This window comes from Megascapheus bottae, chromosome 1 (assembly GCF_031878675.1).
Source record: "Megascapheus bottae isolate mThoBot1 chromosome 1, mThoBot2.hap1, whole genome shotgun sequence".
In the NCBI taxonomy this organism is placed as follows: domain Eukaryota; kingdom Metazoa; phylum Chordata; class Mammalia; order Rodentia; family Geomyidae; genus Megascapheus; species Megascapheus bottae.
Genome location: NC_143509.1, coordinates 29,068,115 through 29,082,682, shown reverse-complemented (window position 1 = coordinate 29,082,682; position 14,568 = coordinate 29,068,115). Strand labels below are relative to the sequence as shown.

Below are 14,568 nucleotides of genomic sequence, written 5' to 3'. Positions count from 1 at the left end.
GAGAGGCGGCGGCAGCAGCAGCAGTAACGGCGGCGAGTGACGGCGGCGGCGAGTGACGGCGGCGCCATCTTTCGCGGCGCGGATTGAATGAGCGCGCCGAACCCGGGTCGCCGTCGGGAGCCGCGCAGGTCGCGAGCAGCCGCCGCCGCTGCCGCCATGGCCTCTCCGCTGCCGGGCCGCGCGGGCGGGGCGGCCACGCCGCTGTCGCCCACGCGCCTGTCGCGGCTGCAGGAGAAAGAGGAGCTGCGGGAGCTCAACGACCGCCTGGCCGTCTACATCGACCGCGTCCGCGCCCTCGAGCTGGAGAACGACCGGCTGCTGCTCAAGATCTCCGAGAAGGAGGAGGTGACCACGCGCGAGGTACGCGGGGTCCGATGGGGAGCTGGGGGGGCGGGGCCGCTCCGGGACCCTCGGGGGCGGAAATAACAGGCAAAGCCCCGCCCACCGGCAGCCCCCGATTTCCGGAGACCCGAATTTAGACCGCAGGTTCCCGGTGATCGCGGAAACCCCTGGGCCGAGGATTCAGAATGGTCCAGTCCCCGAAAGGTGGGGTGGGGGCACAGGGTGTTCTTTTTTGGGGGGGGTCCCTGAGTCTCCTGGGGGACCCCCACTGAGATTCCAGGGGATCTCGGAAATGACCTTTCCCCAGGGGTCTCGGGGGACAAGTACCAGCCAGGTACTACGCCTCACCATCCCCTGGGGAGGTCCAAGGATGTGTTGGGGGGGTGGGGAGCCCTGAGTATGGACGACAGAGAAGGAGCTTCCCGGAAGGTTCCCAGGGAATGACATTCTGGATAACCCTAGGAAAAAGTGCAGAGAATTTGAGGTTATCCTGCCTAAAGAACTACGGTGTGGGTGTGGTGTGCTTTATCCCTGCTAGGTTTGGGAACCCCTGACTAAGGGGGTGAGTGGACCACCCTCTCCCAGACAAGACAGTAAGGGCTCAGGCAGGTGACTGTCAACTTGTTGAGGGAGTCTTTAGGGGGAGGGGCTCTGCGATGTCATGACTTTAGGGGCCTCTGAGGAAGGCTTGTCTGAGTGTGCGAGGAGGAGGAGTTCTAATAGGTCTCGGGGAAATCTGGGGGCCTCAGTTGGGCCTGGGACTTGTTGATCTGTCAGACCCTACCTCAATAAAATATGAAGTGTGGGTGGGTGGGTGAAGGTCTTGGATCCAGCGGGGCCTTTAGGGTTCAGAATGGATCCAGGGATACGGCAAGAGTTGAGAAGGAATAAGGAAGCCCTGTGCCCAATCACAGATGTAGGGGCACGTGTAGGAGTGTGTGTAGGCGCGCGTGCATGTGTGCACCTGCAGGCCCATGTTGCCCAAAGGTCCTTGGGAGAGACCCATGGCTGTGGACCTGACCCTGGAGTGGGCTCTGCCTTCTCACAGAACCCCGCCCAGTCCAAGGGCAGGTCTCCAGAGTGGTTGCCCCACTTATAGGGGTAAGCTCAGCGTGTCCTTCTGGGGTTTTACTAGAAGGAGCCCAAAGCTGGGCTGGCCAGTCTGCGGGAGACTGAGTACCTGCTGCTACTACATGGCCAGGCCTGTGGGGCTGTCCCTGAGCTCATTTGCTCAAGACTGAGGCTCTACCGTGGGACCAATGCTCCATAATTAATTGGAATTAAGAGTCTCACACATGGCCTTTCTTGGTAGGACTGGCTTTTGACTCAGATTCTCAGATCTCAGCCTCCTGAGTAGCTAGGATGACAGGTGTGAGCCATGGGTGCCTGCTTGGCCATTTGGATTTTGAGCCTCCAGTTTGTGCTGTGCCCCATGATGGAAGAGTTGTCCCGATGGCTGCTTGCTAGGAGCCACACAAGGCTCTGGCCTGGCTGTTGTCTTTTTGGCAGACTGAGTGGCTTCAGATTGGGGGCTTGATTGGCCTCCTGTCCCATCAGGATGCTTTTGGGGTGCTGACTGGTTTAGTGTGGATGCTCCCCTCTCCTGGCCTGGCCACCTGTGGCTTTGGCTGTGCCTGGGGAGGTTTATTCAGACCTCAGTTTCCCCTGGTGTCTTCTCTTTCCTGTGGCCCTGTCTATTAGTTGTCAGGGGAAGAGCATCCAAGACCCACAGAGAAGGGCCTATCATGTCCCCCACACTGGATCCTTGTCAGTGGCCCCCCTGGTGGTCAGTAGGAGGCCTCAGCCTCTTCCTCATATGTCACATGGAGTGACAAGAAGTGAGGGGTCTGACCGTGCCCTGCCCACAGGAGTGACCCCAGCGCCTACACTTGGGCATCAGGGAGACTCAGCTGCCCTTTAGGTCTCCACTGCTCCAGGTGAGTCCCAGCACACCTGGGTGGTCTTGCCCTATGTGCCATGTCCCTGGCAGCCTCTGCTCTGTCCTCTTGGCACAGGGTAGTGACAACTGTGGGTAGAACTGGGCTTCATGGTCTTATCTAGTGGACCTGCAGTTCAGTGTTGTAGTCTGGGCCAGGCTGGCCCGTTCTGGAACATTTCATCACCCATTCTCTCCCAGCCTCGGGAGGACTGTCCACTCCCGTCTCTAGATCTCTGTCTGGATGTCCCCTGCAGTGGAGAGCCCCCAACACGTGGGGTGTCTGCCTCGTCCTGTCCCTGCCCAGTGGTGCTGCAGTGTTGGTGGAGCACACAGAGTGATCACTGTCCTGTGAACATTTTGGGTTTCTAGATGGTTCTGTGTTGTCAGGAGTGTGTGTGCCTGGCAGGTGGACGCGTGCTGCACTTTAGAGGTGCCCTGGGCTGTGATCTTGGTGGCTGTGCCATTGTGGCAGCTCTGTCCAGTGAGGAACCAGTCCTCCACCTGCTCCCTGTACTGTGGCCAGGGGTGCGAGTACATCCACTGGGGTTTGCTGCTCTTGTGTCTAAACGCATTAGCACATAGTCCTGGGCGTAAGGAGATGAGAGCTGCCCAGGCCAGCGGGAAACCTGAGTCCTCCCAGCTGCTGTATGTGTGGCCAGAACAAGGACAAGTGGCATGCCAGAAGCTAGGCAGGTGGCAGCTGTGGTCCCTGTAGGAACCACATGGAGTGGAAGCCTAGCTCTAGTGCCAGCTGGGCCATGAACTTGGCTCAGGAAGAGGCTTTCCCCATCCAGGAGGCCCCAGGGCTTCCCGGTCCTGTCCCTCTCCTCCCGGCCTGTCCCCTCCTCCTCCTGCCCCCCAGCAGTCTTCCCCACCACCCAGCATGTCTCCCATCCCTCCCCAGGCTTGCTGCTGGGGGCCCTGACCCTGACTGCCACCAGCCAGTGGGTGGAGCTTGGCCTGGCCAGGGGGTGTGGGGGTGTGGCCTCCCCAGCTGCCTGAGGGAGATTGGTTCCAGATGACAGCACACAGTCCTATACACACCACCATAAGGACCTCCACTTTTGGAGAAATGAAGTGGTTCTGAACTGGGGTTAAGCAGTGGGACCCCAGGCTCTGTCTGGGGAGACAGAGTGCCCATCACCACTGGGGAATTCCCTGCCAGCAGCTGTCAGCAGGCTGGGGTCCCCGGGGCCTTCATGCGGGGCTGCCTCCCCAGGTGAGCGGCATCAAGGCACTGTACGAGTCGGAACTTGCTGATGCCCGGCGGGTGCTGGATGAGACAGCCCGTGAGCGTGCCCGCCTGCAGATCGAGATCGGCAAAGCACGAGCCGAGCTGGAAGAGGCTGACAAGAGGTAGGTGGCCATAGCGAGGCCCACAGAGCCTGTCACGGTGGCCCCCTGGGCTGGGCTGCCTTGTAGGAGATATCCCTTGAGGTGGGCTGGCCAGAGCCCTTTCTAAGCCAGGGGCCCTGGCCACCTGGTGTTGGGGTACAGGTAGCTCGTCCTTTCCGCATTGGAATTCAACATGGTGCCAGGGCCTCATTTCCATCATGTCCAGAGCCCTGTGCGAGGTCAAGGGGAGGCTTGGTCCCCTGGCTTTCCCTGTGCCAGATGTCTCACCTCTAGGCCACCGGGCCCCTGAGCCACCCACCCAGAGACCGAGATTCTAGGGACAATTTGAGCATTCATACTGGGGGTCCAGGTGCCAGGAATCAGGGCGTCAGACCCTAGCCTCTTCATCTCCCTTGGGACTCTCACTGGCCAGCCTGGCCTTGGCTAACTAACCCTATTAAACGCCTATTAGGAAGCATTTTTGCAGGTTTTATCTTATTTAATTACACTGCCACCTCTCCCACACCCACCTCACTCTCCGAGCTAGGTGCAAGGCCATGGCCGCAGGGTATTCACGGTACTAGGGAAGGAGACCAAGGGGGTGGGCAGCACGGACAGGAGGCGGCCATGTCATTGGACTCTTTGGTGATGCTGGGGATGGAACCTGCATCTCACACATGGCAGCTGGAAGCTCACCAAGCCATCCTCAGTCCCTTTTCTCGCCTTGAACAGTAAGAGTGCCAAGCATCATAAGGTGTTGGTCATGGGGCTTGAACTCAGGGCCTGGGGCTCTTCCCCTGAGTTTTTTTGCTCACGGCTAGCATTCTACCACTTGAGCCACCACACCACTTCTGTGGCTGGTATTTCTTGTGTATGTGGTACTGAGGAATTGAACCCATGGCTTCATGCGTGCTAGACAAACACTCTACCACTAAGCCACATTCCCAGCCCAAGTGTTCCTTTCAGGTTTCATCCTTCAGGGAAGCCTTGCAACAGGCATCCAGGTCCGAGCGTTCACTGGGATTTGATATCTCTGCTGGCACTCCATGGGGTGCCATTGCTTAGAGATGAGCACTTGAGGCCGGAAGTGTAGCCTAGTGGTAGAGTGCTCGCCTGGGTTGGATTTCTGGGAACCACTTACACAGAAAAAGCTGGAAGTTTCACTGAGGCTCAAGTAGCAGAGTGCTAGCCTTGAGCAAAAAGTGTCCAAGGACAGTGCCCAGAGCCTTGAGTTCAAACCCCAGGACTAGGGGAGGAGAGGGAGAATGGGTACTTGAGCCCGAGCCATGCTCTCCATGTGGTGCTCTGCCATTTAAAGTTAGGTTCTAGGCCCCTCCTTTCTCTGCCAGGCCCGCTCTTAGCCCCGAGACCTCCTCTGCTCGGCAGGCCTCATCCCAGGACCTTTGCGTTGCAGGCCCAGGCCCACCTGCAGGTTTGTGGCACGCCCAGCCCGCCTTCCTTTCCTGGTGCCCGAGGCCCTGGTCTGTCCCTGTGCACTCAGGAGCTGTGTGGTGAGGGCGCAGGTCATGTCCTTGCGCCTTGCCTGTGTGTGTGGATGGCTCCAGTGTCCTCCAGTCCACCCTGGGGTGGACTGGAGCCCTGTGAGCTTTGTAAGGTCTGAGCAGTGGACATGGATCCTGCACCATGAGACTGAGGACGGGGGTGCTCCTGGCATGGAGTGAGGAGCCCAGCACCTGGTGCACAGGCCCAGGATCCTAGTGTCCCTGCACTGGGCACGTGGGGAAGTGAGAGTGGAATCAAACACCCTGAAACCTGTGCTCTCAACGTGTGTGTTTAACACTGCTTGCAGGGGCCGGGAAACATAGCCTAGCAGTAAAGTGCTTGCCTAGCATGCACAAATCCTGGGTTTGATTCCTCAATACCACAGAATAAGCTGGAAGTGGTGCTGTGGCTCAAGTGGTAGAGCCCAGGTCCTGAGTTTAAGCCCCACGACTAGGCAAAAAAAACAACTGTGCTTGGGTTGTCTGATTCCGGTAGGAATACCAGGTAAACCTGCTTAGTTCAAACAAGCTCTTCTTCAAAGACAGCCTTCCATAACTTTAATAAATGTGCACTGCCCTGTCTCAGCCTCATGGGGTGGTGGTGGGAGGGACGGCAGAGAGCTCTGCTCTGCTCTAGGTTGCTGTGTGTGAGGGGGCATTATGGGGCGCCAGTGCCTTGACAGTATGGCTGTGTTGACCTGAGGTTCACCATCCGCCAGACCCTGGGGATCTGACGAGCCCCACGGTGCCCCTCCAGATGTGCCCAGCACTTCCCTGTGACAGGTAACCACACATCCTCCTGTCTTAACTTCCAGCGCCAAGAAGAGGGAAGGTGAGCTTATGGTGGCACAGGGCCGCGTGAAGGACCTGGAGGCCCAGTTCCACCGCAGCGAGGCGGAGCTGGCCGCCGCGCTCAGTGACAAGCGTGGCCTGGAGAGTGACGTGGCGGAGCTCCGGGCTCAGCTGGCCAAGGTGCGCGTGGCAGACCCAGACCCCTCCCAGGGGAGGGACATAGGGACCTGTGCACACAGATCACCCCTCCGCTCTGCCTGTCCCTCAGGCAGAGGACTGTCATGCAGTGGCCAAAAAGCAGTTGGAGAAAGAGACCCTGATGCGCGTGGACCTGGAGAACCGCTGCCAGAGCCTGCAGGAGGAGCTGGACTTCCGCAAGAGCGTGTTCGAGGAGGTGAGGAGGGCTCGGCTCTGGGGGCTCCTTCCCGTGACCTCCCCCTTCCTGCTGCTCCTGGGTGTCCAGATAGAGACCCTCGTCATGGACCAGCCAGCTGAGTAGCCCAGGACTTCTCTCAAAGCCTGTGAAGATCTGTTTGGGCGCAGCCAGTCAGGCTTGGGGTCAGGATGTGGATCGGCCTTTTACAGGGCCAACGTCCGGCCTGCCAGGTGCACAGTACCTGCACAGTACCCTAGCCCCGCCCTCCAGCTCCTCGACATGGCTGTGACAGGTCAGCCACACGCATCACAGAACCTGCTGTGCTGTCATAGGCCAGGACAGAACCCTGGGCCAGGACCCAGCCCAGCGCACACAGTAGGGGAGGCATGCCTGTGCAGCTGAGGAGCTGTATGCAGGGTTCGCCAGGCCCTGCCACAACGCCAGCCACAGCGAGCGGGCCCAGGCCCAGGAAGATAGCCAAGAGGGGGCCCAAATCTAGGAAGGGGCAGGTGGAGAAGCCCCTGAAGGTCTCTGTGCGGAGAACCTGGGGGGCCTCTCAGAAGAGGGGTCCTATGAGGTGCCCTCGGAGGAAGCAGGTGCAGGCTGTGCTGCACGGAACTGCCCAGCAAGACTCCCAGAAGGTACAGGGCCTAGCCTAGCCAGCCATAGCCTTTGCCAGCCCTGAAGATGCCCACCTGCATATGGGAACATGAAGGGAGGGACAGACAGACAGACAGGTAGAAGATAGATGGTAAACACAAGGTAACTAGTAGACAGCCTGTGTCTGTCTAGATGGACTGGGTAGTGGGGCAAGTTGTGCTGTCCTCTCACACTACACCTACCTCCTGCCACGGCTGCCCTGCGGCCTGGGCCTCTGCTACTGCCCCACCGCTGCCTTGGGCACCCAGGATGGACTTGATCATGTACCTGTGTGTGTGTAGATGCTGGAGTGGAACCAGAGACTCAATACCTGTGAGCTAGACACCCAGCCCAATAGCTTGTCTTTTGTTTTGAACTCCTAGCCTTACGCTCTGGCTCTTTCAATCAAGGCTGGTATCTACCACTTGAGCCACAGCTCTACTTTTTTTTTTTTTTTTGTGGGTCATGGGGCCTGAATGTTACATGGGCAGTGTCCCTGAGCTCTTCAGCTCAAGGCTTCCATCGCTTGAGCCACAGCGCCACTTCCAGTTTTCTGGTGATTAATTGGAGATAAGAGTCTCACAGACTTTAGTGCTGGGGCTAGCTTTGAACTGCAATCCTTAGATCTCAGCCTCCTAAGTAGCCAGGATTACACTGCGCCAGCTCTCTATGCTTCTTTTTTTTTGCTGGTTAATTGGATGTGAGTCTCACAGACTTCCCTGTGTAAGCAGGCCTCCAACCTCAGTCCTCACATCTCAGCCTCTTGAGTAGCCAGGATTACAGATGTGAGCTCAGCACTTGAAAGTGTACATCCCGTTGTGAGTCTGCACCAGTTGTGCACCTTTTTTATTTGTACCGGAACATTCTGTCCTCTCCCAGCCCCTGCTTCACGCAGTCTCCCTGGGCCTGGAGTCTGCCATCTTCACTGAGCTGCTAGCCCGGCCCCGAATGTGCACAGTGTGGAGTGGCAGAGAGGCACAGTCATCTTCTGGTCCCGGCTGTGGTGCCCCAGGTGCGGATAGTCAGAAGGCGGGGAGATGGGGCTGGGCTCACCGGTGTGTGTGGCCCTTCCCTGGCAGGAGGTGCGGGAGACGCGGCGGCGGCACGAGCGGCGCCTGGTGGAGGTGGACAGCGGGCGGCAGCAGGAGTTCGACTCCAAGCTGGCGAGGGCTCTGGAGGAGCTTCGAGGGCAGCATGACCAGCAAGTGCGGCTCTACCGCCAGGAGCTGGAGCAGACCTACCAGGCCAAGGTGCAGCCTCGAGGACCCCACCCCCCATCCCTCACCTCCCACACGCTCCCCATCCCTCACCTCCCACTTAACCCCCCCAATCCTTCACTTGCTACTCATTTCCACCCCTTACAGCTGGACAATGCCAAGCTGAGCTCGGATCAGAACGACAAAGCGGCCAGTGCCGCGAGAGAGGAGCTGCAGGAGGCCCGCATGCGCGTGGAGTCCCTCAGCTACCAGCTCTCTGGCCTGCAGAAGCAGGTGAGGCCCTGTGCCATCCGAGCATGAGCGGCCCCCTGAGCACTCTGGGGTTGGGGTCTCTGTCGCTGACCTGTCTGCTGTCTGCAGGCCAGTGCTGCCGAGGACCGAATCCGGGAGCTGGAGAGCTCCCTGGCTAGTGAGCGTGATAAGTTCCGTAAGATGCTGGATGCCAAGGAGCAGGAGATGACGGAGATGCGTGACGTGATGCAGCAGCAGCTAGCCGAGTACCAGGAGCTGCTGGATGTGAAGCTGGCGCTGGACATGGAGATCAACGCCTACCGCAAGCTGCTGGAGGGCGAGGAAGAGAGGTGGGGGACAGGAAGGAGAGCGGTGCGGGGAGGGGGGAATGAGGTGAAACAAGGAGCTGGGTCGGGGAGGGGGAGAAGCTTAGTCACACCTGCCCCACCCTGAACCCAGGCTGAAGCTGTCCCCCAGCCCATCCTCCCGGGTCACCATCTCTCGGGCCACCTCAAGCAGTAGCAGCAGCAGTGTGTCCACGGCTGGACGGTCAGGCCGAAGCAAGCGCCGGCGGCTGGAGGTGGAGGAGTCTCCGGGCAGCGCCTCCAGTGGCATCGGCTCAGGCAGCAGCAGCAGCAGCGGCAGCTTCCGCTTGGCCCAGCAGGCCTCGGCCATGGGCAGCGTGAGCATTGAGGAAGTGGACCTGGAGGGCAGGTTCGTGCAGCTCAAGAACAACTCGGATAAGGTGAGTGAGTCAGGCCCTGTGGTGCTCGGGCCCCGTCTTGGTGACTGTGGGTCTGACGCTTGTCTGGGTCTCCAGGACCAGTCTCTGGGGAACTGGAGAATCAAGAGGCAGGTCCTTGAGGGCGATGAGATTGCCTACAAGTTCACACCCAAGTACGTCCTGAGGGCTGGCCAGACTGTCACGGTAGGTGACTGCAGGGAAGGGTGGCTGGGCAGGCTGGGGCTGGGTGCCCACCCCGAGGTCAGTACTGCGGCTGGGCATGGCTGTGCCCGGGCCTTCCAGGAACCCAATGAGTCCTGGCCGTTGGGTACCCAGGACACCGGAGTGCCCCACTTGGGGCCTGGAACCCATGGGACTTCCAACACAGCCCAGCCCCTGAGTGCAGAGAACCCTTGGCCTGCCCCTCAGACCCCGTGCGGTCTGTGGAAGGGCTGATGTAACAGGTGGGGTACTCTGGGGTCCTTAGGTGTGGGCAGCTGGTGCTGGGGTGGCACATAGCCCCCCGTCGACTCTGGTGTGGAAGAGCCAGAACAGCTGGGGCTCGGGTGAGAGCTTCCGAACCATCCTGGTCAACTCTGACGGAGAGGTAGGTGTGGGCCGGGAGCCCCACTGGCAGCTTGCGCTGTGGGGATAGGTCTGCGGTGGGGCCGTGGCTGGGCGCTGGCCCTGATGGCACTCCTGGCCTGGCTGGGCACACGTTCACAGGAGGTGGCTGTGAGAGCTGTGAAACAGTCCTCTGTGTCGAGGGAGAATGAGAATGGCGAGGAGGAGGAGGTGGAGGCAGAGTTTGGAGAAGAGGACCTGTTCCACCAGCAGGTAGGGAAGGGCCAGAGCTCACTGCACTCCATGTAGACACACACATTTTGTCCTCGGGGCCCCAGCAGGACACCTCTGAGGAGCCCCCTGGCTCTTAGCTGGGAGCTGTTGTTGCTTCTTAGGTGGGTTCTGTGACAGGACAGAGGAGCTGGCCCAAGGGTTCCCAAGAGGTAGAACTTGGCAGAGCAGATTACATCTCTAATGCCACACCCATGCAGCTCCCCAAACACTCCCCATGCTTCCTGCAGGCTGAGGTGCTGGCCAATCAGAATGGCTTTGGGGGGAATGGAATATGGAATGCTCTAGAGGTGGTGTGTAATGACTTTTTCACCTGATCAGGAGTGTCACCTCCTTGTGGGGATTCCCTGCCCCTGATGACAGGCACTTCCATTCCTTACAGGGGGACCCGAGGACCACATCCAGGGGCTGCTACCTCATGTGAGCTGGCTCGGCAGCCCTCGGCCTTCCCAGAGCCACTGAAGAGTATTTTTCTGTGGTTGGCTTCCCTTAGTCCTTGGTACAGTTCTAGACGATTTCTAAGCAAGCTGCCAGAAGGTGGTGGTGGTTCTGCTGTGCTTCCTGTGTTCTCAGATCCCTACATTCCACTTTCCATTATCCAGGAACCCTCCCGTTCACTGAGTCAGGGCCAGCGGGGTGTTGCAGGGCCCGCCTCACTGCCTATGTCTGGAGGGCAGGCATGAGCCTGGGAGGAGCAGGGGGGCCTTGTGTCTTGGGATATGGATGGTGGGAAACTGTAGTTGGGATTTGATAGGGTATTATTTGTTTAAACCTTCTGAAAAACCAAATTTAGAATCCAGGTTCTAGCCGGTGGGGTGGGGTGGGGTACCAGCTTGTCACTATTCAGTGGCTCTACATCTGACACTGGGATGCCATCCATGCACACAGAGTTGGGTGGCAAGTAGGAGCGGCCCACCCTGGGCTCTGACTGCCCTGGGCCTGGAAGTTGGGACATTCCTGCTGGTGGTGCAATGGTCAGGAGACAGGAGGGAGGCTTCTCTGAGGCATGTCTACTGCCCTTCCTAACCCTGAGGAAGACAAGCTGGGTGAGGAAGAAGCCTGGGGAATGGGGCACCCCCTTTCCAAGCTATCACCAGTACACATAGAAGGGAAAAGATCAAAGTGGTTTGCTGAGCTCAGGAGCCAAGGCCAAGAGTTGAGAGCAAGTGAGCATGCACTGCGTGGATCCTGACCTGCAGAGCTGGTGCTAGCGGGCCCCACATGTACACTGAGTCTGCTTTGTAGCGTTAGCTGTGACTTGCACTGCAGCAGCCCTCCTCAATCACTCATGCTGATGCCAGCCATCTGGCACCTGGCCACCCTTTCCAGTACCGCTTCCCCTCCCACACAGACATACAGAAGTTATTTTTTTAATGGATATTTATTTTTTTACATTCGTCAATACACAGGTTGCCAAGACCCCTACTCCAGTGGCTCAGGCCACAAGAAGCCAACCATCCTTCAAGGGGTGGCACAGGGAAGTGGGGATCCTGTGTTGATCGGCTCTGAGCCTCCCTCTCCCCCTCCCCCCATGACATTTCCTTCAGAAAGTGCAGCTAGTCTTACTGAGCCAGAGGCCATGTTTTCCCCATCTGTAAACACTTGTGCTCCTCACAGAGCAGCTGTGGCCACAGACCATAGGACCTCCCTGCCCCACCGTGGCCACTGCCAGGCCTGAGCAGGGAAAGCACCAGCTACTGCTGCCACTCACTAGCCCAAGAGTCCACCTGGCCATCCTTTCCGGAAGGCCTGGAGTTCTTCCCTGGCCCCCCTTTTTTGGGCTGTGGATGACCTTTTCCAGCCGAGGACCACGTATGGATCTTTCTTAGTTAATACCTGGTGGAGGCTAAGCAGCTGAGCCTGCCCGCACACACTGGCCTCAGATGCACCACCACAGCCTCCTGGGGAGGCCCTGCAGCGCCCCGGCCTCCCTCCCACCGCAGCAGGACTGCATAGACGACACCTGGACCTGGCCGCCGCCCTCATGCCTTAGCGAGCCTCGGCACTGGGCCCTGTGTGCTTCGCTTGGTCCTCCCGTGGGTTGGGGGGCCGTGCTTTGCCCGGGGTCCACCCTGAGCCCCGGCCCCCTCGTTGAAGGCCTGCCTTGGCTTGCGGCGGGAACTCGTTTCCCAGGGCTTGTGAGGGTGGGGGGCCCTCGGCGGCGGAGGAGGGGTTGGGCCGCGCGTGGGCAGTCGCGCTTGCCCCCTCTCGTGTACCCTTAGCTCTCCTCCAGGTGGGACGCGGGGCCGCCGTGGCCTGGGGAGGGGGCTCGTCGCGTCCCGGAGGTTTTGTTTTCCAGATGCATGCCAGCGTGTGGTGTTTTTCCTTTCCTCCGATGACTTGTAATATACGTTTTATGACTGGAAACTTTTGTACACCAATAAACACTTTTGATTTTAACTGCTGTCGCCGAGTGGACTCTGCGTCCGGAAGAGGCATAGGCCTCGGCGTGGTGCCTGAGTCACGTGACCAGCAAGACTGGCACGTGATGCGTGCGCACCAGCGCGGGAAGGTGGGTGGAGGTTCGAGAGCCTGCCAAATAGCCTTCTGGGAGTTGTAGTCTAGGTTCCTGTTTCCCGTCGGCCTCGGGAGTCCTCGCTTCGGGGACCGCGCGGGAGGCTCGTGGGAGTTGTAGTTCCAATCTGGTTTCCCGTGGTGCCACGGGCGGCTTAGCTTCCGGCGGCCGCAGGTCAGCGCGTGTGGCGGCGTCCTGGTCGACTGCGGAGCCATGGAGAGTGGCTTCGGCTCGGACTTCGGGGGTTCCGGCGGCGGCAAGCTGGACCCGGGGCTCATCATGGAGCAGGTGAAGGTGCAGATCGCCGTGGCCAACGCGCAGGAGCTGCTGCAGGTGCGGGGCACGCCGGGGACGGGGGTACCCTGCCGGGGCGGGCGTCCGGACTGAGTCTCACTCGTGCCTACAGAGGATGACCGACAAGTGCTTCCGGAAGTGCATCGGGAAGCCGGGGGGCTCCCTGGACAACTCGGAGCAGGTAGGACGGACTCCTGTGTGGGGGGCTGGCCCGTGGGGTCGGGACCCCGGCGAGCAGCTCTGCGCGTGCGCCGGCAGCGGGTCGGAGGACGCTGCGCACGCGCACTCCCAGCCTGGACCGTGAGGCGTGGTCTGGGGTGCCAGGTCGCAGACCGTGCGTGTCTCCTCCCGCCCCCAGAAGTGCATCGCCATGTGTATGGACCGCTACATGGACGCCTGGAACACCGTGTCCCGAGCCTACAACTCGAGGCTGCAGCGGGAACGAGCCAACATGTGACCCGGAGGCCTGAGCCCGGCCACCGGCCTTGCGAGGCATTCGTGCCTCCGGTGGTCTGTCGTGGGGGGTGGGGAGATGCATGCGGGACTGCCGGCACCGTGTCCCCCACTGGCGTGTACAGCTGGGGTCTGGCAACCCCTGGGGCTTCCCAAAGCCTGGGGACCCAGCGACGACACCTGCTGGTCTGGGAGTCGGCAGTACCATGTCCTGATGTTTCCGGTTCATTCAGCCTTACGGCCTGGGCCCAGAAGAGAGCCCTGGTTTGGACTTTCGGGAGTGACCATCTGAGAGTGGACCAATAAACTGTGGATCGGCCGAGAGATCCCTGTGCATTTTTATCCTCCAGAGTGACAGTGGGGAGAGAGGACTTCGTGTCTCGGGGACCCCGCCTGGAGTGGGTCCTGGCAGTGCCTGGGGGCTTCTGGCTCCTAGGACAGAAGCCCAGCATGATTCCCTCCCCTTGGGCGTTCGTTCCTTCTCACGGAAGCTGCTACTTATTAGAATGAAAAGGCTGAGCGAACCAGCTAGGGAAAGCTCCCTGTGACAATATCCTTTCCGTGGGTATTGTGGGTTAGTGGGAAGTTCTGGAAGGGTTGTTGTGGGGCTCCCGGGGCAATAGCTTCCGAGGGCTGGGTGGAGTGCTAACCCCAGATGAGACACTAAAGGTGGGAAGTAGAGCTGGGGTGGGGAAATTTCTCACGCTGGCACTTGGGGAAAATCAAAACGCCAGACATGGCAATGCGAGTAACCATCCTTGTGCTGCTGCTTGTTGAGAGGACAGGTAGGAAGGAGTAAGCTAGCTAGGAAGAAAGGAAACTTTGTGTGAGGGGCCAAGTTTTACTAGGAGCCCCCGAGACAGGCTAACCAGGGAACCCAGAAATTGGCTGCTTCCTAAGTGGGAGGCTCTGTTTCCGTCATCTTGCTGTGTCTGGAGCTATACTGATGTAAGAGCAACAGCATTCTCCTGCTGGAAGGAGATCTCTCTGTGTGTGGGGAGGCCTTGGCCTCAGAGTTGGAGCACCTCAGCTGCCCTGCAATTAACTTGCCTCTGGGAGGAGGTGACCACGGTAAACCTGGCATTAAGGCAGCTGAAAGTTTTCTTTGATTTACTTAATTGGAGGGAGAGGGTGCACTGGCCTCTGATCAGCCATGGAGGAAGGAGTTGGGACCATCAGTCCAAGGACCTGGTTTATCTGGAAAGCTGGACTGAGTCCTCCTTCCATGTCAGTTTGTAGTCCTGTGAATGTGGCTCCTTTAAGTCCAGGGATTTGGTATTAAGGCAAGATGAAATGGTTGGTTATATAGGGACAGGAAAAAGTTGGTGTCTGGTAGAAGCTGTAGTTAGATAGC

At 59.2% G+C, this 14,568-nt stretch overlaps 2 protein-coding genes across 3 annotated transcripts; both read left to right on the top strand.

Moving 5' to 3' along the window:
- On the top strand, positions 1 to 10,509 carry Lmnb2 (lamin B2). Of its 2 annotated transcripts, none has more exons than XM_090341059.1 (12): positions 1 to 360; positions 3,501 to 3,637; positions 5,934 to 6,090; positions 6,179 to 6,304; positions 8,005 to 8,175; positions 8,290 to 8,415; positions 8,503 to 8,723; positions 8,833 to 9,118; positions 9,194 to 9,301; positions 9,585 to 9,704; positions 9,824 to 9,934; positions 10,335 to 10,509. In XM_090341059.1, the coding sequence occupies exons 1-12, from the start codon at positions 88 to 90 to the stop codon at positions 10,374 to 10,376; spliced, it is 1,878 nt and encodes a 625-aa protein (XP_090197185.1). In that variant the 5' UTR covers positions 1 to 87; the 3' UTR covers positions 10,377 to 10,509. The 2 variants fall into 2 exon arrangements, with proteins under 2 accessions (XP_090197185.1, XP_090197193.1); XM_090341067.1 differs by lacking the exon at positions 1 to 360 and adding an exon at positions 449 to 546.
- Positions 10,510 to 12,603: 2,094 nt separating this feature from the next.
- On the top strand, positions 12,604 to 13,538 carry Timm13 (translocase of inner mitochondrial membrane 13). The gene is made up of 3 exons (XM_090341078.1): positions 12,604 to 12,800; positions 12,874 to 12,942; positions 13,120 to 13,538. Exons 1-3 carry the CDS (start codon positions 12,681 to 12,683, stop codon positions 13,216 to 13,218), a joined length of 288 nt encoding a protein of 95 aa, XP_090197204.1. The 5' UTR covers positions 12,604 to 12,680; the 3' UTR covers positions 13,219 to 13,538.
- The last annotated feature ends 1,030 nt before the right edge of the window (positions 13,539 to 14,568 follow it).

What these genes read in the sequence shown, in the direction of transcription:
- Timm13 (XM_090341078.1), top strand. Translation starts at nt 12,681, where the DNA reads ATGGAGAGTGGCTTCGGCTCGGACTTCGGGGGTTCCGGCGGCGGCAAG. An exon ending in ACGCGCAGGAGCTGCTGCAG is followed by an intron (nt 12,801 to 12,873) that starts GTGCGGGGCACG and finishes TCGTGCCTACAG; the next exon opens with AGGATGACCGACAAGTGCTT. An exon ending in CCCTGGACAACTCGGAGCAG is followed by an intron (nt 12,943 to 13,119) that starts GTAGGACGGACT and finishes TCCCGCCCCCAG; the next exon opens with AAGTGCATCGCCATGTGTAT.
- Lmnb2 (XM_090341059.1), top strand. Translation starts at nt 88, where the DNA reads ATGAGCGCGCCGAACCCGGGTCGCCGTCGGGAGCCGCGCAGGTCGCGA. An exon ending in CTGGAAGAGGCTGACAAGAG is followed by an intron (nt 3,638 to 5,933) that starts GTAGGTGGCCAT and finishes CTTAACTTCCAG; the next exon opens with CGCCAAGAAGAGGGAAGGTG. An exon ending in GGGCTGGCCAGACTGTCACG is followed by an intron (nt 9,302 to 9,584) that starts GTAGGTGACTGC and finishes TGGGGTCCTTAG; the next exon opens with GTGTGGGCAGCTGGTGCTGG.